The sequence below is a fragment of the Opisthocomus hoazin genome, chromosome Z (assembly GCF_030867145.1).
Source record: "Opisthocomus hoazin isolate bOpiHoa1 chromosome Z, bOpiHoa1.hap1, whole genome shotgun sequence".
NCBI classification, from domain to species: domain Eukaryota; kingdom Metazoa; phylum Chordata; class Aves; order Opisthocomiformes; family Opisthocomidae; genus Opisthocomus; species Opisthocomus hoazin.
In genome coordinates this window covers 44,735,091-44,761,119 of record NC_134454.1, presented here as the reverse complement: position 1 = coordinate 44,761,119, position 26,029 = coordinate 44,735,091, and the positions used below count along the sequence as shown (strand labels likewise).

Sequence of the window (26,029 nt, the reverse complement as noted above, 5' to 3'; positions counted from 1 at the left end):
TGTGTAACAGCTGTTGGATATCTTGAAAACAACAAAGGTTTAGTTTGGACAAGCCATGTAACAGACAAGAGACCCCTCAGAAGCCTGTTCAGCAGAAACAGCAGCTCCCATCAACAACATGAAAATCACCGGTCCCCACTTTCTTGTTCCACTTCAAATGCCTAAATATTTCTTCTTGTAGTGAACCCTGTAATTCACATCTTTGTTTTTTTTATACCTGTTAATTCCCTTTTTTCTAACCTTCCACGTTACACATCCAGTATCAGGTCCTTCCTCACCTTCTCCCTTCTACATACCCACCTACCATGGAAATCAGGTCCATTTACACCACGTCCCTTGCAACTGTCCCAGACAATCTGACAAAAAATCCTGCACCCTAGAAGACGACACTTCAGCGTACTACCCTAGCAGAGACAAGACACATAAGCTAAAAAGGAACCATTTACAGAGGGTCAATAAGCTGATTTTGAAGTGGAGAGGAGATACGAAATGCACATGATAGAAATCACATGAGGTAAAACCCAAGATTAAAAGGAAGAAGATGAGAGAAAGAGTGAGACGTGGGGGGAAAAGCAGTGGAATGGGGAAGCATATAGACTGCAGCATAATCTCTTGGAGAAAGATGACACAAAATGACTAACATACAAGAATATTTTTTCTGCATGTATAACCATAATGGAAAAAAATGACTGAAAGCTTGGGAGACCATGGTTTGTGCAAGTGACTACCACAAGATTAATTAAATGTGGCTTTTTAAGATACAAGCAGAAAACAATGTAGTATTGTTCCTAATTCTAACATTAGAAGTTGCACATTTTTAACTGTAACACTCCGGAAACATTCACTTTGAACTAGATTCTCAAGCATATCATTTTAAAATCTTTTACTTGGCAGGAAAATCTTCTCCAAATGGATGAACTGGTTCATTCAACTCCACATGTTCATTCCTCCACTGAACAAAATCTCCCCTCCTACTCAAAGCAGGCTTCCCATATTTAAATGCAACAATCTTAGGAGACAGAGACAGGGAGAAACAGGAGGAATGAAAATAAATTCCATTTATTTTGAGGAATTTGGGTGTGGTTCTGCTGTGCATTACCTTAATACCATTAAATAGCAACTTGCTAAATTTTAACTATTATACCAGACAGGAGCATCAAGGAGCGTAAGCAGTAACTACAAGCCTTGTCTAGACCATTCTTTCTGAAAAGCTACATCAGCAACTCACTAATTACTATACCAATAAACAGAAAAACCACTTCCTACAGTCATCTCATAAATCAGCTTATTGTTACTACATTCTTAATCTCCATCTATCTTTTCCTACACTATGACTGCTCATATGAATCCTTATTTAAGGCTGCTTCTCTGCACTGCCCATACACTTGTTTGGTTTTGTTCCGTTACAGCACACTTCGGTAAAAAGTCATTTGTAACTAACTAGTAGTTAAGGAGGACCCATACATAAAACCTTGTAAAACCTAAAGCATTCATGCCACATGGAGGTAGGGGGGAAGGATATTCACAAACAGCAGCAAGTAACTACTCTATAGTCCTCGCTCTAGAGTTCCCTTCAGACATAGAGTAAATAATTAAAGCAAAAGGATTATCTGATCCATATTACTTCTCTTTGTGTCATATTTGCCAACTCCTGCTAATTGTATCAGGGAGTTCTGAGTATTTGCTGCAACTTCAAATACAGGGAAAGTGGTGTTCTGTGAAAAAGATTGTTTCAACTCTAGGCACCATATAATGCTGTCAGAAGAGGGCCAAATGCTTGTCTTTCCTTCACCTGGTGATTTATTTAGTGCACAGGATGGCTCACTGTCAAAATACATCTCAGTCTGAATAAGCATAAAAAAGATTTGTAGCTGGAGAGGTGCATTTTACTAATACGTTCAGACTCAAAGTAAAAATAATTTGATTAAAACAAAATACAGCTATTGGGTTCTTCTCCTGAAGCAAGCTTCAGCTGCAAGATTCTTCAGCTGAGAAAGCCAAATTCCTCCTATGTTTTCAGAACTGCTTGAAAGATCTGAAATCAGTTAACCCAGTGCCTGAGCCACTTTTGAATATTCTGGTCCTAAGTACTTCCTAACCTGAGCAAAACCAGCAACACCCAGCCAAACTTGCAGCACGCAGGCTACAAGAACACACACATCCCACAGAAACCCCGAGGTGGTGGCCAAGCCCTGTATCACACTACTGAAGTTTCTCCTCTTACCTCTGTGTTCCCAAGTGATCCTTGGTACTGGGCCAAATGCTGCTGCCACTTCCAGTAACAAACCCCAAACTGCATAAAAAGCACACCGGGCCATCTTCAGTGTCTTTGCTCTTCAGGGCTCCTTGGATAACTGTGGCAGGTAGCGTTTCCTCGGCAGCAGAAACGCAAATCCCGGGGAGTATTAGAGACCAGTCATTTCAGACCTTGAGAGCAGTACAACAAGGCAAACTGGAACAACTGTACACGTACACGCTTCTCAGCAGATCACTTCAAGGGAACGCACATTTTCCAGGATGCTGCGTACAGAGACTGCTCACACTCTCCACATGCTGCAGAGCTGCTTAGAAGCACGACTGAGCACATTCTTCTGTTTTGTTGCAGAAATATATGATGCTGTGGAGAGAGGAGGGGAGCAAGAAGTAGAAGAGAAAGTAAACTGAGCACCAAAAATGTCACGCTGTATGCACTGATCCTGCAATACTTCTACAGCTGTCTGCATAGCTTAATTTGGACAAAGAGTGCATTAATTGGTGAAAATATGATTCTTAAAAACAAGCCACACATTACACAGCAGATAGGCAATAACTGAAAGCAATCATTTCAACATAGAATGCCAAGTATAAATATTTTGAACTGTCATTTATGTTTAATGCACAGAATTTGACTCTAGTTTACATACTTTCTTACTTTTAATAATGAGTCGAAGAACATCCCACCTCTCTGATAAGTGATAAACCAAGATAACAGGTATCACTACGGCTAAGTTCAGAGCGCAAAGGACATAAAAAGTGCAGCATTAATCTTAAGCATTGGTTACACAAACCTGCCACACCTCCCATCCTTAGGATCTTACCAGCAGAAGTGTCATTTTTAGCACAGCCTTTTCATGCCACTAATGCATTCAAGGTGTGGGGTGTAGAAAGAAATACAGCTACGGAAACAAAGAGCTAACGTACTGCATAAAAAAATAAAGGGAGAACATGCATAAGTACCAAAACTGCTAGACGGTCCATAATCTAATATGAACCTGTTTTTATACAACACAAGGGGTAGATGGAGCTCAAAAAAAAAAGGCCCAGACAATGGCCTAATTTCCAAATTATTTCAGCTCCATCAATGTTCACTGGCTTTGATTAGATCTGAGTGCTTCTCATTTCTGAAAAGCTAATGCTTTCGGTTTTACTCCTAAAAATAAGCCACAATTTGCTTGAAAACAAGAACATTTAAGAAGTAAAACAATAAGAAACTTCAAACAGTTATATAATTAGACTAACTAAAAGTGACCACAGGTCTACTTTTCTGTAAAACTGATGAAAATTTTCTGAGGTAAATTTAAACCAGTAAATTTAATTTAGGCACTCTGCTGCTGATGATTTTAAATTAATGTATAATGATGAAATGGAGCAAAATAGTGCGTGCACTACTTGCATGAGTTTTCCATAGTGCTTGTATTTATGGTGACTAAAACCAGGGCAATTATGGAAGATGAAATGATCAGCAGAGCTCCTGTCAGTTTGGCAGAGCACAGCTGGAAATCTGGATCTGTGAACATTCCCATTGACACGTATAATTTTAGTGCACAGGAGGAGAAACGGGAAGTGGTAAGTTTTTGCTCTCTCAAAGGACAGGAAGTTAAAACTGTTAGAAAGAAAAACTTCTGGCTGCCTACGTGCTAACAGGGAACACTAGCACAAATTATGAAAGCACGGAGTTGCAATGGCATATCTTGACTGTTACCAAGCTCAAAAAACATCTGGCTCTCACACCACCCATGTCAGTGGGCATCAAAGAAACAGTGCTCCAGTCCACCTACTGGAAAAATGCAAAATATAGCCCTGCAATCGGAGAAGCTGAAAAAACAACGGGAACAAGAATGCCATCTTTCCCATCCTCCAGGATACAGGGACAAAGTAAGCACAAAGAGTTATTTGTGAACATAAAAATTTATCTTTCACAGATGTCAATTCAGCAGCTTTTATCAGTACCAAACTAATTTGTTTGATAAATCATAAAACAAAGAATCAAGAACCCAGAGGTCAGTGTCTTCTTCCCTGGTCAGCACAGTAAAGCTGGATTCAGGTGCATCTTGTACACATTGATACTTGCATAAGCGATCTAAATTCTGGAATCTCAAAGTTAGGAAATGTCCAGTTTTGCAACCCTGGTTTTGAAATATTTTTTTTCTTCTAACAAACACTTAGTTGAAACTTCTGAATTGCTTAATGGTTCTTTCTTTATCTTCTCTATGAAGGTTAAAACCGTACGAGAATTTACTGACGCACCCGCAGCAGTCAGCATTATAGCTAGGATCCTTGCAATCCCCAAGGAACGATCGTTAGCATCACAGACTATCCAGCCCCTCCCTGCAGAGAGCCAAACGGGCACTGGCCCTCCTGGCATCATCCTGTCACTCTTTTCAGGACTATCAGGTTATCTTCTCATGCAATCCACCACCTACTCTGTGCTTATGCTCCCACCGCCGCCTCCTCCCCAACACAAGCAGTGCACAACTACTCGACCACAGGTGATGCAAGCCCCTGTGAGGCAGCCAGACAACAGCCCACCTTCCTTTGGGCTAGAAGGAAGATCTTCTAATACACATGCTTCCCTACCTCTTCATGAAATCACTTGCACACCACTCACTGTCCAGGCACAGCAAGGGAGGGCCTCACAGTAAGCGACAACTGACTGCAAGGTGCCCTCCCTTCCCACTGTCAGCAGCAAAAAACCACGGCAGGTTTCTGAGGCAGCCTACCCTGCTTTCACTAGATTAAAGAAAAGTATGCATCTGTAAAACTTTAAAAGTTACTACGATGAGGGACATGAAACACAACATGCAGAGACAGGCAAATATACGAGTGAATTGCTTCCTCCAGCAGAAAAGGGGAGGGTTAAAGGACTCATCTGTCAGAGGACATAAATTGTGAGTTCTCCCAAAATAACTTTCTTCAAAGGCTTTTGAAAGCTTTAACAGAATACAGTCCTGCTTAAATGTTTATTGATGCCTATTTGATAAAAGATTTTAAGGCTTTCTTCATACATGAAAAAACAAACCACAGAACTCCCACCATGAGATTTTGCTTAAACCTGATTTTTTCAGTTTGCCCAAAGTTTTGTTTCCAAAACCAGAAGAAGTTATTAATGGTTGTATTTTAAGTAATCAAAATGACACAGTAAGAAGCATACAATTTACCTTTGACAGCTGAGTTTTATTTACACAGAGGGTTTATTTTAGACCAGTAAGGACAGGCTGGATATATCCTTTGCTTTAGTTCTCACCCTTTCAAAACCTCAAGCACAGTGCCGTTTTTAGACTGTCTCATGAAAAACAATTTTTCCAATCTTTTTCTTATTATACAATATGTATGGACTCATCTTCTGCTGAGGTAAGTTAAAGCCTCAAACTAGCAGACCAATAGCCCTTTATGACTAACATACATGTAGAGCATGGGATTATTTACATTTCAAACTGTAACCAAAACACTTTGTAGTTGCTAGGCGCTCACAAATGAGATGAGGCTTTTTAAGATAATTTGATGTGGTCTTTACCTCCACCACAAAGCTTGCTGGAGGAAGTGCACTAGTGCTAAAAGAGGATAAAAATCCCGAGGAAACTGAAATTCTCAGTTTTAGGCTGATACCTTCTGTGAAGACAAAAATTTAATATTTTCCTGATTCTGCACGATAAATATGCCATCAAGTAGTACTCAGGAAACCCTGAGCTTAAAGCAGAGAATATTTATAATCGTCAGTGGAATAACTGAAGAGATCCTTTTTTTTTTTTAAACTCACATTCCTGTTCTTTGCTATCATGAGCTTTTTCAAGGGGCAAAGATCACAAGAAGACAAAGTATTATGCCAGAAAAACCTCCAAAGATTACAATAAACCAAACAGGAGATTAAAATTCTTATTTTTCAGATTACTATGGGTGGCTTGTTACAAGTATCATGATAGCCTTCAATTCCAAAGAGCAACAGCAAAAAGCAAACAGGTTTGCTTCTGCTCACTTTGTCTTTTTTTTAAGAAAAAGAAAGCTAACTCCGGCCCTGGACAAGTTGACCTCTCAGCTATCAGAGGCTGTAGACATGGTCACGGGTCCTTAGCCTGGCTGCATACAAGCAAACTAAACAAAAATTATTAACCTAAGACTACATGGATGATCAGTGGGACCCAGCCACAGCTGTACTGCCAGCACCTTCTGTAACTTGGATGTTGAGGTATGCCAAATCCAGAATTCAATAGCTGCCCAGGGCGAGAGGTGTGTTCTAAGATCCTTCTCTGCCTCACTGGGTTCTCCCAGATATTGAACCTGGGTTGTAACGGTATCAGTGCTGCAGTGAAAACTGTGCACATGACCAAGAAATAAAGTCCCAAGTTCATCTTCCCCTACCACTTAAACATATTCTCACAATAAAATAAAATATTGCTCAGCTTCTTCCTCATTTCTTCTTGGGCCCATAGGACTGAGTCAGCCATTCAGTTATCTGAAGGCAACTAATGGCACTCACAAAAGTACCCGAGTGTCTAAACTAACAGACACACATACTTTAAAAAAAAAAACAAAAACAAAACTATCCTAGGTGTCCAGCAACACTTTCAAAGATACAAATGCAAAGACACAAAAGCAAGCCCAGTACTCCCTCAGACACATTAACTGTGTAACACTGGAGAGCTGCAATCCTGAACAGGGCCCTTCAGTGTTAACTGAAGCACAGGTAAACATACAGTATGATCCTAAGAGAAAAAAGGCTCTTTTCTGATAAGTTTCTGGAGAAGTATTCTGGTCTTCAAGCAAAACAAAGTGGTAAATCGAGCTTATCATTAAATGCTTATTTACGTTTTTCCATATGAATTAAGCCTCCAATGTTCTTGCAGTGTATTTCTTTGTGTTACTAAGACACCTGTAACACAGCCACCACGAACTCACCACAGCCCCCCTGCTGCAGGGGGTTACCTTTTGTTTCACTGTACATACCTGCTGTCCCTCAGAGCCTCCCACACACCCTTGGTGCTGGCGAGCTGTCAGAAACACGTCCTTTCTGCAAAGAGATAAGAAATCGGGTTTGACATCATTACGACATAAACCCGAAGCGCAAGTTTTGATAAAGGAATTATAACAAATCCTCCCTCCAAAAGTTTGGCTTTTCTTTTCCACATTACCAGGGCAGACTGTTTCTGACAGAAACCAGAGCCGATACATTTGCATCCAAGAAGCCAAGATCCCGATGCTGCACTTCACACAAAAAACTATTAAGCAGTCCTTATAAAAGGCATACACACTGTTCTTTTTCAAACTCAATTTGTTTCCTCTATGCCAAGCTGGCTGGTAACTACCCAGCACAGAGCTATTCAGCATTTGCATTGTAGTAGCCATTATTGATCCTGGTAAGAGCCTTGGATCCCTCTTACGCTTGTACAGGACGCACAAAGAAAGCTGAGACAGCAGCCAACCCCACAAACAATTACGTTTACTAAATCCATACAAAGCAGTTCCAACACCCGACTGCATTATGCACAAGCTTAGAACAAGGATATCTAGATATTTACAATGAAACCTCATGTGTTGATGTTTATTTTGGTATAATCAAAGGAGAACAGTGGGCTACTCCAAAGAAATCACAACGGGGCACACGATGCATTTATCGCAACACTATTCCAGGCAACATATTTCTAAATATGCAGACTTATAATACTGTTACATCAGCTTGTATTTAGCAGATATACTTCTTACTGTTCACTTGAGTGTGGGCTACCTGAAGGGGTACCGATTTTCAAATGCAAGTCACTGTGCGTCTGATCTGGATTTCACTGTAAGAGGGTGTCCACAGACCTAAATTGGAAGAGGGAGCACCTAAAAAACATCCCCACTGCACATCTGAAAGCTTCATTCTTGATCCAGCAGATTATAACGAAAGGCTCACAAGACAGAAGAAACAGGCCAGACAAAACACCTCAATATTGCAGGTCTCTAAGGAAAGGGAGAGCCTATACAGGGTCTTTCCAAAGGCACAGTGTCTGCCCTGATCTTCAACAGTGCATGACTGGTGGCTGACAGTACAGTAGCAGGTATCAAACAGGTACATCAAATCCACTTTTGCTTACAAAAAAGTATTTTCAAAATATTTTTGCTCTTCTGCAAAAAGAAGGGGGAATCTAGTCTGACTCTCTCCCCAGAATGTTTTTTCAACAAGACATCCCATGGAAATCTGTAGCCCATCCAGGCTATTACCCGCTGGATATTTTTCATGAGCACTAGCAGGATACAACTGACTTATTTTTGCTGTAAAAACAACCGCCCACCTTTCATTCTGCTGGAGAAAACAGAGCAGGCAAACTGTGAATCACCCAACCAGTTAGGAAACTCTCCATGAACCAGCTTACACTTGATAATCTCTGTGGCTGTAGCCACTCAATACTTCAGTGGGGAGTTAAAATTTGCAAAAATTGCTGCTTGCCACAAGAGGCCATCGATCGTCACAGTCACTATCGCTAACCGGAGTTTTCCGATACCAGCGTGCTTCTGTACGGCTTAGTGCTTGCAGAGCAAAGGAAGGTATAATCATCCATTTTAGCTGTGGATACCTAAAGGGAAAAGAAAATTCTCTTTTGCCTCTGCTGAGAAAGGACTTCTAGCAGCCTGTGGCTCGTATGAGCACTTTCATGATAATGAAGCATTTGCATCTAAGTAATAGCTACGGTGGGTGTCAAACCGCTCACGGAAACGCCTTGCAGCAAGTTAGCCGACCTGCAGACTCCACTAGCTCTCAAAATGGCCCGTCATGGAGATTTCCATGTCTCTGTAAGTGGCTCCAGGTTTCTGAGCTAAGGTCTGAGGCCACTGTGGACCCAACAGCCAGGTGGGCAGGTGTCTGGAGCCCAGGCCAGCTCTTGGCCAGCCCCTGGATCTCCACAGAGGAAGGGAGAGGCAGGAAGAGCCGCAAGGACTTCCAAGTTGCAACACCTCAGCTCAAGAACAGGGCTCCCAAGTGCAGTGCATCCCTCCTCAGCCTGCCCCCTTGGGAAGGGGCCGCTAGCCACTGGCGTTTCTGGCAGAGGAGCCCACAGACGCGGGGCCGGGCGTGAGGGCAGTTGGGCTCAGGTGAAGGGTGGTTTGCAAGAGGGCCTGACTTCTCTCCTTTGATCCCACTGCCACGGGCTGCCTGTCTGGCCAACACCTGTAGTCACTCTACGCACATGAGTAACTACCCACAGCCTGCCAAAAGCTACGACATAATTAAACCCTTTAATCCAACCAGGACTGGAGCATGAAATTAACATCCATGTAAGCACTGCAGGTTCGCAGGTACCCTTCGCATCCTCCTGTTCAACCCAAGCCTTGCGGGCGATCCTTTCAAGCAGGCACTGTAGGAGCTCCCTCACAAGCCTTAAGCGCTGTCAGGTTTTAAGAGTGAAAACGGTATTTCAGTGTAAACTTCAGGGGAAAAAACCACTGTTTCTTCTGGTAACAACTACTTAAGCTTGGGGGGAAGGTACAGGGACAACAAAAAATTACACCATGAAAAGCTCATTATTTTGACAACTCTGACTAAATCCTCAAAGATTAAAGAAAACATCTACTGGATTATAAAATGAAAGACAGCCTGGAATATATTACGTAGAAAAACATGACAGTCACCTTAAGGAAATTTTTCCTAAAAGAGCCGCAATCCTTCATATACGTGTGTTTGCATATATTTAGACTTTCTTCTAATCTGTCAAGTTCCAAAGCACATTAATCTATTACAAGGTATCTCTGGCTGTCACAGCCTACTTGCATTTAAAAATACACAAACAAAAAACCAAAAGCAAACCCCCAAAACTACACCATCAAAGCCCAAATAACCAACATGTAACTTGTATTACTTCCTTCTGGATATCAATTACCATCCAGATCAGAAGCATTTCTTTAATCCTGTATTCAAGCATACGCCTGTGGTAACCAGTTCCTAGGGATTCTAAATGAGAAGAAAGAGAAAGCAAATACAGAAGAAAACTAGCCTATAAGCGAATTTTAATTACTCATAGAACATTTTGGGAGACCATGGAGGCAAATTTTCAGCGTGGGAATGTTTGCAGTATTACAGCACTATTTACTGACCTTACCAAAATACAATTTCCAGATCAATACCTTGATGATTGGAACTAGAGGTATATTTTCTACCTGTATCTCAAGTCAGCCACAATTTCTATGTGCTAGCTTTCTTAGAAAAACTATTTTAAATGCTTGTAAGGAAGCCACAGATAAACCCGACATACAGTTACGACTAACTAAGGCTGCACATGCTGCCCACAGCATGCTAAAAACATTCTTGCGAATGCTACGTGTGGTTTTAGAGTTTTAAAATAAAGTAATTGCATTAAAAGGCAGTCTAGACTACAAAATTCAAGAACTATGTGTATTATCAGTGCTTCGTTTTAATAATTGTGTATTTGACACTGTGGGGCGGGGGGGTGTGTGTATCAAGTAACAAGAACATCACAGGATTTACAGTGCAAAGCCTCAAATGTGTTTCCCCTTTCCCACTTTTTTCTAAACGCTATGTTAAAGGAAAGATAGGTTTGCCAGGTTTGCCTTAGGCCTGACTTTATGCACATGAGCTTTAACCTGCAGCACAGCCTTGTGCTAAACCAGGTTTTGGAATAACGAAACAGAAAAGCCCTCTTGTGTCATTTTAATTTAGCTCAAATTGGACTGGGATCTTCAGCTTTCAATTCCCCCATCACCCTAAAGCTGCTCAGGTCTCAAAAGCACCCTTAAAAAAGCCCAGAACAACATAGAGACTATCGTGGACGCAGAGAGCCCAGGACTGCTGTGAATCCCTCCTGCGCCCAGTGACAAAATACGAATACTGAGGTCGGGCCAGCTACTGCAAGCGGAGTTCCTCCACTTTTAAGGATGTTCAGAGAAACTGTAATTAAGCAACCTAACTTTCACAAACTTGGATGGGAGCATTCATGATAATACCTATGCTTTCCTACCCTTCTTCAGGAAAGGATTTGAAGTATATTTCACAATTCTAACTTCCTTACAGTTACAATATTATACAAACATCAACAAAAGATTACTTCAATAACATTTTAATCAAAAACATGGTAGCGGTTCTGAATCAAATTCCAATAAAGACAGAGGGCACCACACTAAACTGTGTGAGACCAAGCACCACAGAGCACTAGAGAAAGGAAAGGAGGATGCACAACTGCACATGGAAAACAGCAAATACCAGCATTTTGGCTTCAGACTGAACTTTTTCAACCATCACTTTAGGGACATGTAAAACTTACATGTACTCAGAACAGGGTGCATTTGCTTAGGTAAGAAAGTGTTCTATCAGAGGCAGTATTAGAATATTTTGGTCAATAAACAACAGAGTCTTTGAAGAGCAGAGGTCATTGGGAGCACCCCCCCATATTCAACATATTTTTACTTTGACAAGGTCAGTATGCAGACAACAATTATCTCTCCTCTCACCATACAAGCATCGCCCCTACTATCCTGCCAAGGCCGCCTCCTCCTTCAATCAGAAAAGGAGCAATCCAGAAAATTATTTGCTGCTGTTAAAACCTGAACAAGAAGAAACAGCAGATGCACCTCCAAATCTTACAATAAAAAGTAACAGAAAACAAAGCTTAAATTCTGCCTGCATTTTTGGTTAATGTTCTTTAACTGAATGAATGCAACACACTATAAAAAACACAAGAGTTAAAAAAACGCACCCACAACAAGAAGTGTGTACTACAAGCTTTGCTTCACAGACGTATCTTACCCAAAAGGCTATCAGTTGCCAATTATGTGGAAATGCCTGATAATATTAAACAGAGAAGTGAATGTCATGTATTTCTATATTCCCTATGACAATACAGCAACCCAGAAAATCTAAAGCTAAAATGAACATGCTGTATTATACCCTCTAACTTCTTAAGAGCTTAAATAACACCTTTTGTCACTTTGAGATAACACCTTTTGTCACTTTTCAAATAGTTATTACTCCAGCATTTCCTTTTTTGACTTTCTCTCATTCTTTACATAAACTGCACTTACCACTGTTCACAGGTGATAGTCTAAATATATTCCAGAGAGTTATGTGAACACTGAGATTACAAAACACCCAGGTGCTACTTCGCCGTGTCCCATATTTAGCATTTTTCAATGCTGTCTTGACATTTGTCTTTCTCTCTATTGCCTTGAGAAATGCATGGCCTCTTCCACAGAACATAGGCCATGAGAACACATGGAACTAAGTCTTTAATGCATAAAGAACTGAGTATTTTACTATCATGACAGTGCAGACAACTCCTGTTATTCAGTAACAGATTCAGGCTTTTCAGACTTTCAAGACAGTTTAGCAAATTATGCCGGTTATGACAGGTTCCAGACCCTGAAGTTTCTTGACCCTCAGAGGAGGCAAACAGAAAAGCCACCTTACACAGCAGAGGTTTTCAGTATCAAAACATCCACAGCAGCTTGCCCACTGAAAACCTCTAACTTCGTAAGTCGTATATACCCCTACACACTGTGAACATTATGCACTGCTCAGGAGCACCTGCAGCAAGAAGGCAAAATGCAAAGACAGCTTTTAAAAAAACCTTAAAAGTGTGTCCAAATCACTGCCTTCCTTTTCCTCTCCCCCACCCTCCGGCAAATAAATTAGCATTACGTGGAGGAAGACAAGGAAAAGAAAGAGTAATTTTCAACTCAGCATGCAAGATTAAAAACCAGCACTTCTTTAACCTGCACAGCAAAACGTTCTGTAACTTCTAGAAGAGAAGCCTTGGTAGAGGTTACCTGTCCGTCCCGAGCAAAGGCTTCCGTGTTGAGAAAACAGGCGACTTCAGCTCAAGGGAGTCAGCTCCCTGGTTGTGTAAGTCTCAGCACAGCCTCCTTGAGGGAGCTGCGTGAGGTTGCTGAAGCAGGGGATTTGAACCAAGTTATTCAAAACAGTGGAGAAATAACAAAAACAAAACTTCACTGTGTTTGGCTATACGAAATTCAGAAGTTGAACCTTGCAGCAGTATTTACTATTAAAAGACAATTAAAATTCACAGGTGGAATTTACCCGCATTTTGTAAAAACAATCCAAAACTGTTCAAGTCCAAAAAAACCTCAAAAAGCTATAAAAAGGGATTTCCTGAAGCTTTACAAATTATGTAAGGACATCTCTGACTTATCAACACAGGTTAAATTTGTTGTGCTTCTGAATATCCTTGTCTTACTTATCATGCATTACAACTCCTTTATCACACACGCCCCTTCACAACTATCTTCCTCTCTCTCTCATGTCCAATTGCACCAAGTCATAATACAATGAGAATGTCATTAGACTGGTTAGGGTGATACTTTGTATCATGTTCAAAACATGCCCACTAGACAGCAAAATGACGAGAACGGACCACAGGAAATTCATACATTCCTGAATCCTCCTGTATCACATTCCCAGTTTCATTTGGGACAAACAACTACAACATTCAGCTGGCAAGTGGATCTGTGGTAATAATTTTTGAGTTTTCATTTTCGGATACAGTGAGGAGATGGTAGTGCCGCTGCTCCCAGAGCTTCACCTGTCACTCCACGGAGCTGCTTCTGATGCCCACCTCACCCAACCAGCTTTGCGTTGGACATGAATCGTGCTGGCTAAACAGTAAAAGCTGTGCAACTTCTCCTATACTGGGCATGTATGTATGTTGGAGGTGGTGTGGTAAAGCCCTTTTTCCAAATGTCAGGTTTTTTCTTGATTAATACAAATACGTATTATATTTGTAGGGCAGCTACTTTAAGAGTCACCATCAAAGGCTGTCAACTCTCTTTCGAAAGTACCAAGCTGAAGCCACTGCCTCCATGCTGTAGTTTTTGTAAGCTGCTTTTTCTGAAGCAAGTTTCAACACTCACGTTTCTGTATGAGAGACTGGGGCATTTTGAGTTAGACAGAATATCAATTCCTTCTTCCCCATCAACCAGTCATGGGATGGAAGTTGCACAAGGGACCTTCTCAAACTAAAACCAGTTGAGTTTCCAAATTTATTTCCAGAGAAAGTGCTCTAGATTTAAGATTACTAACACCGCCCCCCCCCCCCCCCCCCCCGATAATTTCCCTCAGGTCTGCTCATCATCATACTAATATAAAAAATGTAGAAACATCTTATTTTTACCTTTCATTCCCATTCTTTGATATTCGACTCTCGGACAACAAATGCCAATTTTAATTTCAGGTACAGCATCAATAGCACCAAGCAGCAATGCAGTTTTCCCTGCACTGGCATGAGCACAGTGTAACATGCTTGGCTCTCATACCTGCCCTATCACCAGGTCACTGCTGTTCTCCCTTCCCTGCAGTATTCCACTTGTAGTATGTGGTAACCCACTCTTCTATCCATATTCTTCTTTAATTACACTACATTTCGGCTTCATAGGTGTGAAACAGTTACTGTGCACTGATAAGAAATCATGCGAACATCTTACTTTTAACACACGCATCACAAATGTAGCAATGTGCCAGGGTGAATGGCTTAAAAATCATCCTCTGGATCCCAAAAATGGGGCTGGAGGAAACAAGCAAGATAACTACAAAGGGGAAGGGCAGTTAACAGCGGTCCAGCCTGTTTACCTGAGTTGTCCTGCCTACCTGCTACCTCTAGCCACTTCTGTGTCCCCTGGTCTCCATCCATGCCTACCTCCCAGCCCAAAATTATACTGCTGTGCAACCAGTTAGGGAAGTCAACTAATGAACTTCCACAGGTTAAGACCCATTTCGGGGAGGGGAAGGGTCAGAGTAGCTCTAATCGATCCACAATGCCTCTTTCAATAGCAGTGCTAGCTTATGTCAGCTCAAACGTGTGCACAACACCATTGGAGATATTAAATCTGAGCCTTACTTGGGAAAAAAAAAAAAAAGAGAGTGGGAAGCCCAGTAAGTGCTACACTCACTTTAAATCCTCCCAAGCCTCAACTCAGGGCCAAAATAAGAAAAAGCAAGGAAGAGTTGAGGGATCCTGGCCTGAAAATTAAAACCCTGAAAAGCTGAGGGCAGTCTGGCATTAGACCTATGGGGTACACGATGCAGCTCTCCTTCTGATGCTGCACAGCACCTGTCAGCGGACTGAACTTTCTGCAGGACTGCTTGCTGGAAGAGACCTTGAAAAGACAAAAAGACACGACGACCTCAGGGTAGGGCTACGTCTCTGACAGTAAACACTGCTCTTTTCCTGCTGCAGCATCCTTACAAAAACAATTTACTTTCTTCTGCCAGTGGTAACAAACTACAGTTCCTTCTCATCAGCTAAACCCTGGCCACAAGGGTGTTACCCTCACATTTACTTACATATTCAATTACTCAGCTGCCTCTGAAGGACTGGCAAAGAGCACGTACCGTGGGATAACTGCATGTCCCAGCCAACCCCACACCAATCAGGATATACCAGGTTTAAGGTCAAAATCCAGAATTCACAGCACACCACAGAGGTCATTTTAAATACCTAAGATCTTGACAGAAGATTAATCTACAACAGCAGACCGCAACTCTTGTCCTCTTGGCAAGCACCACAGAAATGCAGTAAAATAGCCCTAAATTTTAAGAAATCATCATTTCACCATAACAAAAACACCTAATGCAAACAGCTTCAGTGGCAAGCATTTTAAAAGGTTTGGGATTTTGCTGTGTTTAAGGTTATGCTAGCTCAGAAAAGAGTTCACCTTTTTTTTGCATGTTAAAACCTCTAAAAACTGCCTGTGCTACCTGTGAACAGCACTGATATTACAAATCATCATTACATTACTATATTGTTGCTCACTAATCTTTGTTATTTTTCAGACTGTGTACAGCCAGGGAGTCTGCACATTTCTGTAATTATACATACCAGCAACTACAAAAAAGTTTGTGTAGAACAGAACTTGTTAAACATGTTCCGCTGCAGAATTTGGTTAGCGACAACTCAGTTAGCAATGACTAACTCTGGAGTTTGAAAAAACAACTCTGACTTTGGGAGAACTTCCACAAATGCAGCCATTTATCATGTGTTACTATATCCACTCTACAAGGCTGCAGAGCATCAATCATCCCTGGTCCTGCCTCAATACAACCCTTGTGCTGATATTAACAGTGGAAAGGTCATTTTGACCTTTAGCTAGTAACTGGGTATCGGTTTGTGCCCATATTCCAGCTTTCTGTATGTTCAAAAACACAGGTGCAGATCTTTCAGTATAAGTGCTTCAGATTTCACATCAAATTATGCGTGAGCATGTCAGAAACAAGATTAACAGAAGCTTTGCTTGCAGAACATTCCCATGAGCATTACTGGGATTTTAACTCCTGCCAAGCCTAAAATGAGCTTTTTCTCATGCCAAATGAAAAGTAGTACAGAGAGTCGTTATTACACATGATGATTAACTTTAAAGAATCTTGTTTGCACTATCATTAAGGACATTGTGAAAGATAGATGCGAGAGCTCCACACTACAGAGGTTCTGCCTCAAAGTTTCTTGACAAAGCAGATAACCACTGCAAGTTTTCAGCCCTTGAATGCTAAATTTGAGTTTTTTTAGTATTACAGAAAAACAGAACTGTGAAATCATGCGAAAGCGTTAGAGGCAAGACAAGATTTATGTGCCTCCTTCAAAGTGTAGGGCTCAACAGTGAAACACAAAGCCTTCCCCAGTGAAGCTGACCTTCAAATGCAGCAGCAGCCATCCACATCTTATCTCAAACCAGAGATTTCCATCCCAGATTCCTCACTGCTTTCACATTTCAAATGTCACAGTGGAAAAATCAGGTTAAGCTCAGCCATATGCAAAAATTCAATGGCAATTAATGTTACTTCTGAACCAGATTCTGTAGAGATGTTCAAGCTGTTAGCTGTTTCCCTGTACCCCTTTATAACCCTCCTGAGGTCAGCAGCTACAGGTAGCACATCCCCAAAAGATACACAAAGAAAAAGGGGAACATCCTTGAGGCGGCTATATCCTGCTGCATGACCCAGAACGATCAGAGACAGCACTCAAGAAGATACTGTCATTGTCTACACGCCAAGTGTCGTTCTGCATCACAAAATACCTTTCCTAGGGCGCTTAATAAAGCAAGAAACAAACTTAATTTTCCATACACCTGTAAAATAAACACGCCATTTCTGTTAAAATTGTACTTCCATACTAATTTAAATCAATTAAACATTACAGTTCAAAGTTCTCTGTGGATGTATTAATTTCCTAAACTAAATTTCAATTATTATGCGCTCATTTGCTAGAAGTTTGTTATTTTGCCTTTTATTTTTTAATAAGGGTAGATTTAATACAGCAAACAAAATGATTCTTACTAAGCCTTAGCTTCCTTCTCACTCTCCTTTGATGCTTCCCTGAATTTTCTCTATTTGGAGTGTTAGCTTTAAACTACTGCAAGAGTATGTAACAGCAAAGCAAAACAATGTCCTAGTATTAAAATATGAGCTTAGCTAGATAATATTATTTACGAACAGAGGAACTTCTCACATACAGTCTTCTTTCCAGTAAACTATTATTTAGACTTCTTTAAGTCTAGAAAATTTTTTCTTAGAAATTCAAAAACACTAATCTTCAAGTTTCCTACCGGATGTTCAGACTTGCATTGAGAATTTACGTCTGCTGACTATCAGCTTGCTCTTCCTAAGCAGCTTTTGCAGATCTCTTAGAAGTCATCCATGGCACCCAGGAGTACACAGACTACAAGCCGAATATCAGTATTCCATATTAACAACCATTTATTAGTTGTTTTCCTACTGCTCTTCTACAGTTGAAGACTGAATGACAGTTTTCATTATTTTTGATGCTAAGAAACCCATCTCCTGTCGGACTGTTTGCTGGCAGTCCTCACTTATTACAGCAGATTTTAAACAGCAAGCTTCATTTAAGCTTCCTAGTTCTTAAAGGCTGCAGACGTATTTCTGCTTGGCAAAAGCGCTTATCGTCTTTAACAACAGATTCGCTGTTCAGTGACAACACTACAGTCCGCATTCAACGGTCTGGGAAATCCACCAGCAAGGTCAGGCAGCCACACACCTCAAGGCACAACATAAGCTGCTACTTACTGACCCCAAAACTTCCATGACGCCCCTCTGAGAAAGCCGCAAACTAACAGTCATTCTGCAGAAAGAATCTGGGTACCTGAGTATCTATGCTCAACCACTTCTCCACCTTTCTATTGGGTGGGTATTGTGCATTCTACTGTTAGCTCTTTTGAGCCACACCACTTAAAAATGATCTGAATAGGTTAAAGTTTTTCAATTCTAACCTGATTTGAAAGACTGGTGGCACATCCAACGTTTAAGTGATGGCCAACAGTTATTCAATTTCACTACGGCTGACCCCTCCCTCAAGACTTCTTGCAAAGCACTGTCACTTTGCACGTCCTCTCGGATGATAGGAACTGACATCACTCTTTAGCAGTAAAAACACCCTTACCTACATGAAAGCAAAGCATGAAAGGAGGAATTCAAATGTTAACATTTGAAAGCACTGCTGGAAATCAGCCTTCTGCAAGACAATGACAAACCAGTGGAAAGCTACAAAATCAGGTTTATTTTTATCACTGCTGTAACGTACATGAAATGCTTCATCCTTGTTGAAGTTCACTTAGGTTCACCACATCACTCCCGATGCATAGGTAACCAAACACCTCCTATCTCCTGTTGTTTCTCACGGTATGAAAACAGCTTGCTTCATTCTTCCTACTACAGGATTTTTTGCAGGATCTCCTACAGGAGTCCTTCCTGTCTGACATGAGTGAGGTTTCACAGGACGCTTCCTGAGAAAGCATGTCCTAAAGACATCCTGGCCAAGATGAGCTGCTGACTAATAATCTATCAGACCCCTCTGTGGGTGACGGGTCTTTCCATCCAAGGACCAGAACTTCTCAATGACATTTATCTCCTGTCTAACATTTTGGTACGTTTCTAGCTCTCATAGACAGATGTTAACCTTCCCTGACACACGCCAGTGCAGTTGTCAGCTCCATGCCCAAGAAAGAGTACAAAAGCCTGGGATCAACGACTTCAAGGACACGGTAACTGCAAAACTAGGAGGTGGCCACACCTGGGAAAACAGCTGCTCACTGTGGTAGATACACCAGAAGGCTGTGCTGCCATTCAGCGTGACCTGGACAGGCTGGAAAGTTGGGCAGAGAGGAACCTGATGAGGTTCCACAAGGGCAAGTGCAGGGTCCTGCACCTGGGGAGGAATAACCCCATACACCAGTACAGGCTTGGGGCGGACCTGCTGGAGAGCAGCTCTGTGGAGAGGGACCTGGGTGTGCTGGTGGATGACAGGTTAACCATGAGCCAGCAGTGTGCCCTGGCTGCCAAGAAGGCCAGTGGGATCCTGGGGTGCATTAAGAGAAGTGTGGCCAGCAGGACGAGAGAGGTTCTCCTTCCCCTCTACACTGCCCTAGTGAGGCACCATCTGGAGTACTGTGTCCAGTTCGGGGCTTCCCACTTCAACACAGATGAGGAACTACTGGAGAGAGTCCAGCGGAGGGCTATGAGGATGGTGAGGGGACTGGAGCGTCTCTGCTATGAGGAGAGGCTGAGGGAACTGGGCTTGCTCAGCCTGAAGAAGAGAAGGCTCAGAGGGGACCTAATATATGCTTACAAATATCTGAAGGGTGAGTGTCAGGAGGATGGGACCAAGCTCTTTTCAGTGGTGCCCAGCGACAGGACAAGGGGCAATGGGCACAAACTGAGGCACAGGAAGTTCCGTCTGAACATGAGGAAGAATTTCTTCCCTCTGAGGGTGACGGAGCACTGGGTCAGGTTGCCCAGGGAGGTTGTAGAGTCTCCTCTAGAGATATTCAAGACCTGCCCGGACAAGGTCCTGTGCAGCCTGCTGTAGGTGACCCTGCTTCGGTAGGGGGGTTGGACTAGATGACCCACAGAGGTCCCTTCCAACCCCAAACATTCTGTGATTCTGTGGTACGCAAAGGCTCCTGCTGAAAGCCAGGCTAGGGAAGCCAAGAGAAGCGTCATGATGGACTCCAGGAAAAGCTCTTCTTGGAACAACAACAGTTCAAACCTGAAAAATTTTACTTACCAGGAAGACCTGAAAAGTCTTCAGCAACTCCAATAGAAAGAAGGCGAGAGGACTGCCTACTGAGATCCACAGCACTGTAATAAGGATTTTCGTGTCACTTGTAAAAATTAAAATTTGCATCTTTCAGTGAAAGCCTGCACCACTTTCAGCTTAAACATCTTAACCCTTTTATCACCCACCACATCATTTTCTCCTACCTCTAAGCCACTTCAGAAGTCTTCAGCGGGGAAAACAAGTTTAATAAACATTCTTCTGTCTCTTTAATAGGCTGAGAAGTTGGCAGCACAGCCCACAAGTAACTCCCACCGCTCACTGTCCTCCTCGGTGAGGATCCGTCACCTGCTCACCGCCCTCCCTTGACTCCTCCTGGAGCTGTCTCATCCTAGCAGCCCCTCCTTTGCTACCTCAGAGTTTTTCCAGCTGCACCCAACAACCCAGGCCTGCCATGAGGCTGTGTCATCGTACTTTCAGTATTTACAAGCAAGGTTAGAAAACACCATCAGCAGAGGCACTGCAGTCTTAGTCTTATGCATACGAACATAGCCAGGTTTGAAAAAGTGTCTGTTCTCACAGTATCACCCTATCTGGTCTGTAACAGCTTGCACATGGAAATCAAGCAGACCAACACTACACCGCATACAAAAATATCACAGCAGCAACGATCAAATTCCCCACCACCTTACAAGAGCAGGTATCATCTCCCTTCTTCTCAAGTCAGCAGTGTAATACATATTGTAAGAGAAGCTGCTAAAGCTGCGGGGTGTCTGCTTCCCAAGGACCTGCACCTCAAATGGCATCCTCAGACTTACCCTGTGCCCTCAGTTAAACCCATCTTCACTAACTCCTGGTAAGGGAGAGATGCAGCTGCAAGCAAGGGCCCCACGCCAGCCCTTCCACTGCTTCCCGTGCTGCCAGAAGAGAGCCAAGGGCCAGGTAGGCAACTCTCTCCCACTGCTATACAGGGTCCTGCTTCACCATTTCGACTCCTGGATGGGTGACAAATTTTAAGACCAACAAGCAACAGGATGCACCATCTCTCAGACAGCAAAGCACACAGCCTATTCTGGGACACCTGCTGTCATCAACAGGCAAAGACACACGATTTCAAGAAATAAACACACGATCATTTGCATCACATCATTGCCCAGGTGGGACAAAGGCACTACAAAATCTAGAGCTGGATCACATTTCTCAGGTGAAAAGCTCATGAAATAAAAACCATGTAGCCCTCCACTCCTTGCCCTCAAGAGCTGTGAAATTGAGACTAAGATCACAAGATCTTAAAGTGATCTATTAGACCAGATGAAGCAAACATTTCACTGCGTTACTGCAACAAGCTGGAAGACGTGACCACAACACAAATTGTGTTTCTGGAACAAAGAGGTCTTCAGAGCCACAGAGTACCACAGAAGACCATGGCGTTGTTTCTGCTGTTGGTCTGCCAAACTTAAATGCAAAATAGTAAATAAGAATGCTCAGAGAACATCTGTTACTGTCATACCCCACTTCAACAATGTCAATCGCTCGTAGCCCAAAAGATTAAACTCTATTGGATTAGTAAGGGCGAGACATCACTCCCAGAAAAGCCTGGCTGCGACAATTACACCCACACAGCTGCAGAAGGCTGATCGCCAGCAGAGGGAGGGTAAGGCAAGTCTGCAGGCCAGAAAGTCAAGCATCAGACAGCTCTGGCAGACAGCACTATGGTCAGGCCAGCGTTTAGACAGCAACCAGGACAGCAAGCACAGGCTTCAGTTCAGACTCTCAATGTACACAACGGACACAGCCCATCAACCAGGACTTGAGGAAGCTAGTGTAAAATTGCCTCTGTTTTTTTACCTGCACAGTAAACAACTCCTTGCTGATTAGCAGGATTTGCATTCAGTGCTGAAGAGGACAGTGTAATACAAGACCAGAATAAGTACATCTTGCCTGGGCAAGTAATCCACCACACAGCCATGGCCACAGAGAGTGGCTGGGATAAAAGGTTAATTTTTATTTAAAAAAAAAAAAAAAATCAGCTGGGTATTTCAGCGGAAAGCTTTTTCAGGGGAACAGGACAAAGAACATATTTTTAACCAGGACACCCTACAGCCCCATGTTCACTAAGCTCCCATTCAAGGATAGCAGCAGCACAGGAGGTTGGGGAAGCAAAGAACAAGACAAGACAAGAACAGGCAATTGCAGTTATTGATTTAAGCATAAGCCAAAGCCATGACTTCAGGCCGCCTCCTTGAAGGACTGGCCTTCCTCCTGGGCCACTTCTGGCAGCAGCTCAGAGCAGCATGAAGCTGTTCCCACCCGCGACCTCCAGCACTGACAGCTGGCTCCGAGCTGCAGGAGTGAATACGAGAACACCAGCCTGTTATCCTTTGCTGCATGTCAGGAAAGCTCTGGAAACAAGGAGGCAGACTCTAACACCAACCGAGGATTATTCATACTCCAGTCTTAGCGGACGTGTTATCTCTTTAACATACAGGCCATTATTACAGCTTCAGTTTCAATAAAGCTAATAATTTACTCCACCAGCACAGAAAAACATCACCATCACCAACAGAAGATGTTTTCAGATGCTGGGTATTAGTTGGTCCAAACCAAGGCTGACCAAACACGAGGGATGCCTAATCTTTGAGAAGTATGCAGCCAGCCTTTCCTTTTCTTCAGGTTACAAAGGCTGTATGGCCGGCAAAAGCTAAACAGGGCAACTGCAAGAGTATTTCCACGGGTCTAAAAATAAAAAAAATCTGAACTGCAAAGTGGCAATTGCTTTCCGCCTTCATGGGAAAAGGCCAGAATCAGAATAAGCTGAGTGAATTTAGTTAATCATAACCACATTATGCCATTCATCTCGGCCGCAGAACATCCCAGGCTTTGCATGCTTCACTATGTGAATGGGTAGAAACATTTGCTCACATAAGCTGGTTAAATGTGATTTAGCCCAGATGTCCGAATGGCTTAGCAGCCTTTGTTGGGAGATGTTTGCAAAACATCAAAACAGAATGACAAACACAAATACATGACTGAGTTCCTGTCCAGCGGACGTGCAATGCCTGGAGTTTAACAAGACTATTTTTGGCAGCGCATATTGCTAAAACTCACTGACGCACCACCACTGTAGCTGCACAATGTTCAGTTCTTGTTCAAAGGAACGGTGAAGATGGGACACAACCTGGGCTGTAAGAGACCTGCCAGTTAGGGTCCCCTCGCCCCTACGCAGCACTGCTGCACCTGTCAGCCACACAGAGATGGAGCGAAGAAACAAGAGATGAAAAATGCTGCCAATCCTGAACATCTTGGAAAATACCTGATACACCACAGGGTCGGGGGAACTGTTCACTTACAGCCTGCATACAGACCCTGAGCTTTGAGAAAGGTGTACTAGGATAGGTCCAAAATGTTTGTCTTACAGATAGTTGCAGGTATGAGATACTAAGGCCAGAACTGTATTTACAGTGGGTCCGCTCACATAATTTATCAAAGTAACAGTACAGTCTACCTCCTCTTAGTACCACACAGTTCTGGAGAACACACACAAGTGTTTTAGAAGTAGGTATCGTAGACATACAAAAATTAACAGAAGTAGTCAAGGTGAGAATAATGCAGGGAAAACCTCGGCACAAGGCCAATAACATGCCAGTAATTCATCCTTCAAAATACAAGGTCATTTTCTTCTCTCATTGTGGTATTCATTGATTGTAATTAAGCACAAATTTTCCTCCAGCAATAGTGGTTAATATGATGTCTGGTTCAGACAGTCTGCAACATATGTGTAGACTACAAATTTACCCTTAAAATACAACTTGGGGAAAAAACATGGACATGTTCTATTATGCAGACACGTAAACATGCACATATAGATTTCTGCACAACTATTACACGGGAGTGTTTGGTTCAATATGGTGAAACAAACTGATCTACAGCCACTTTCACAAATAGAAGGCATTCCCCTCACTTGGTGATCTCAAACAACAAATGCATCTCAACATCACTGTCCCAGATTACCTCCTGCAGCCATTTTACCAGACTACAGAGCTGAAACCAGCCAGGCAGCTTGGTTACAGCCCAAGTCTTCCACAGGATATACCATATTCCAACAGACAAGCTTCAACACAGGAGTTCAGACCTACCTGCAAGCAGACCCCTACCACCAGTCCTCCACTGCTACTAAGACAGGCTAATTGCTAATTTGTAATAAAGAGGCATTTCACAGGCAAAAGAATGAATATGCAATAATCAATACTGATAAAATCTACTGCTACAGCAGGACACTGTCTTCCCGTCTACTAGGTCTACTGCCCCCAAAATTAATTGTAAAAACAACAAATTAAACAAAACACACAACACAAAGGGCTTAAAGGATACATTTTTCCACATCTCTAACTTCCCATCTGCAAGAACAGAAGCCAGCCTGAAGTTCTTCTCCTTTAATCCATCCCCATCTTTAAAGCCCAACAGACACTCTTCTGCTTTTAGCAGGCTATTCAGCCTCAAAGAAAGATACCATAACTTGAGAGCATTGCCTTGACCCAAATCTCAGAAGTTTGGTTTTTACCTTCGGAGGTGGAAGGGATCGAGCAGGAAGTATCTAATTACAGCTTAGGTCCAAGCAAAGCAAAAATCTGCTCACACTGTCCATGCTTAACTTTGACCCACACAAGCACACTGAAACCCTGAGCAGCCAGACTCTTGATATGCTTCTGCCAGAAGCCTCTGTATTCTACAGGAAGAAAACTACCTTTTGTAGGCCACTCTCCTTCACAAGTCATTTATAGCTACGTTTAGTTATAAATATATATAATGTTATATATATATATAACACCTCTATTCTCTAATAACTATATATATAGTTCTTAGAGAACAGAACTACATGAAATATAGCTGATGAGTTGAGGACCAAAAAGCAAAGCACCTAGCAGAGCTTCCCCTGCCCAAGATTTAACACAGGCATATGAAGTTCAATGATTAAATATTCAATCTTTGGATTTAATTTGTGCCTATCAGCTTACAGAACCAAGGCACCACCCTACTGCACCTATTTTTTGAAGTTACGTGGACCAACTGCTTTACATAAAATTGCTGTACAAATATTCTTGCTACCTGCCACACATTTGGGATGGCAATGTAAAAGGAGTTGCTCTAGCCAATTTTCTTCCAAAAGGAGCAACTGCTCTCCGTGCTCCTAAAGAGAATTTAATGAAGCCATCTGCTCGTGGTTGAGACTATTCTAAAAACATCCTGCATTCTTTATGTTCCTTTTTACAGTTCAAAGCCTGGCTAGCATCCCAAGGCTACAACCTTTGCAAAAAAGCAAGGCAAAAAGCAGAAAGAAACATTACTGAAAACATTTTGCTCATATGAATGTTAAAATATTTCAGTATCTGCATTTATGCAGATATCATATTATTGACAACATTTTTGGCAATATTTGTATTTTAAAAGAGGCGACAGAATAGTAAATTGCAATGCAGTATAAAATTGATTCTTGTAATGCTATAAGTATTTGAATATGTTATTTGGTAAACAAAAGTCAAATCAAGGATGCTAGCTAACTGATCCACAGTTTTAAACTACCTCAGTGCTACAGCCTATATATAAGCATAACCAAGAAATAAAGAACTTTTGTTCACTTAGTTTCCAAAAAACTCTATCCAACCCATCTGCAAAATACCAAACAGGAGAGACAGATTTAAAACAACTGCTGTACAGACTACAGGAAAGGGCTCTCATACGACTTAACTGCCACACACCTGTGGCAGTCACTT

The 26,029-nt window shown here is 42.2% G+C and overlaps 1 protein-coding gene across 10 annotated transcripts in view; it reads right to left on the bottom strand.

The window, feature by feature from the left end:
* Positions 1 to 26,029, bottom strand: part of SEMA4D (semaphorin 4D) — a 97,583-nt gene that overhangs the window by 34,912 nt on the left and 36,642 nt on the right. For all 10 annotated transcript variants that reach the window (XR_012761940.1, XM_075411510.1, XM_075411512.1 and 7 more), the window contains exons 2-3: positions 7,201 to 7,264; positions 2,225 to 2,617 (exon numbers count right to left, since the gene is read on the bottom strand). Coding sequence is in view for 9 of the 10 variants with exons in the window: in XM_075411510.1 (XP_075267625.1) it covers positions 2,225 to 2,318 (94 nt within the window). In the remaining variant the exon portion in view is untranslated. The remainder of the gene's footprint in view (positions 1 to 2,224; positions 2,618 to 7,200; positions 7,265 to 26,029) is intronic.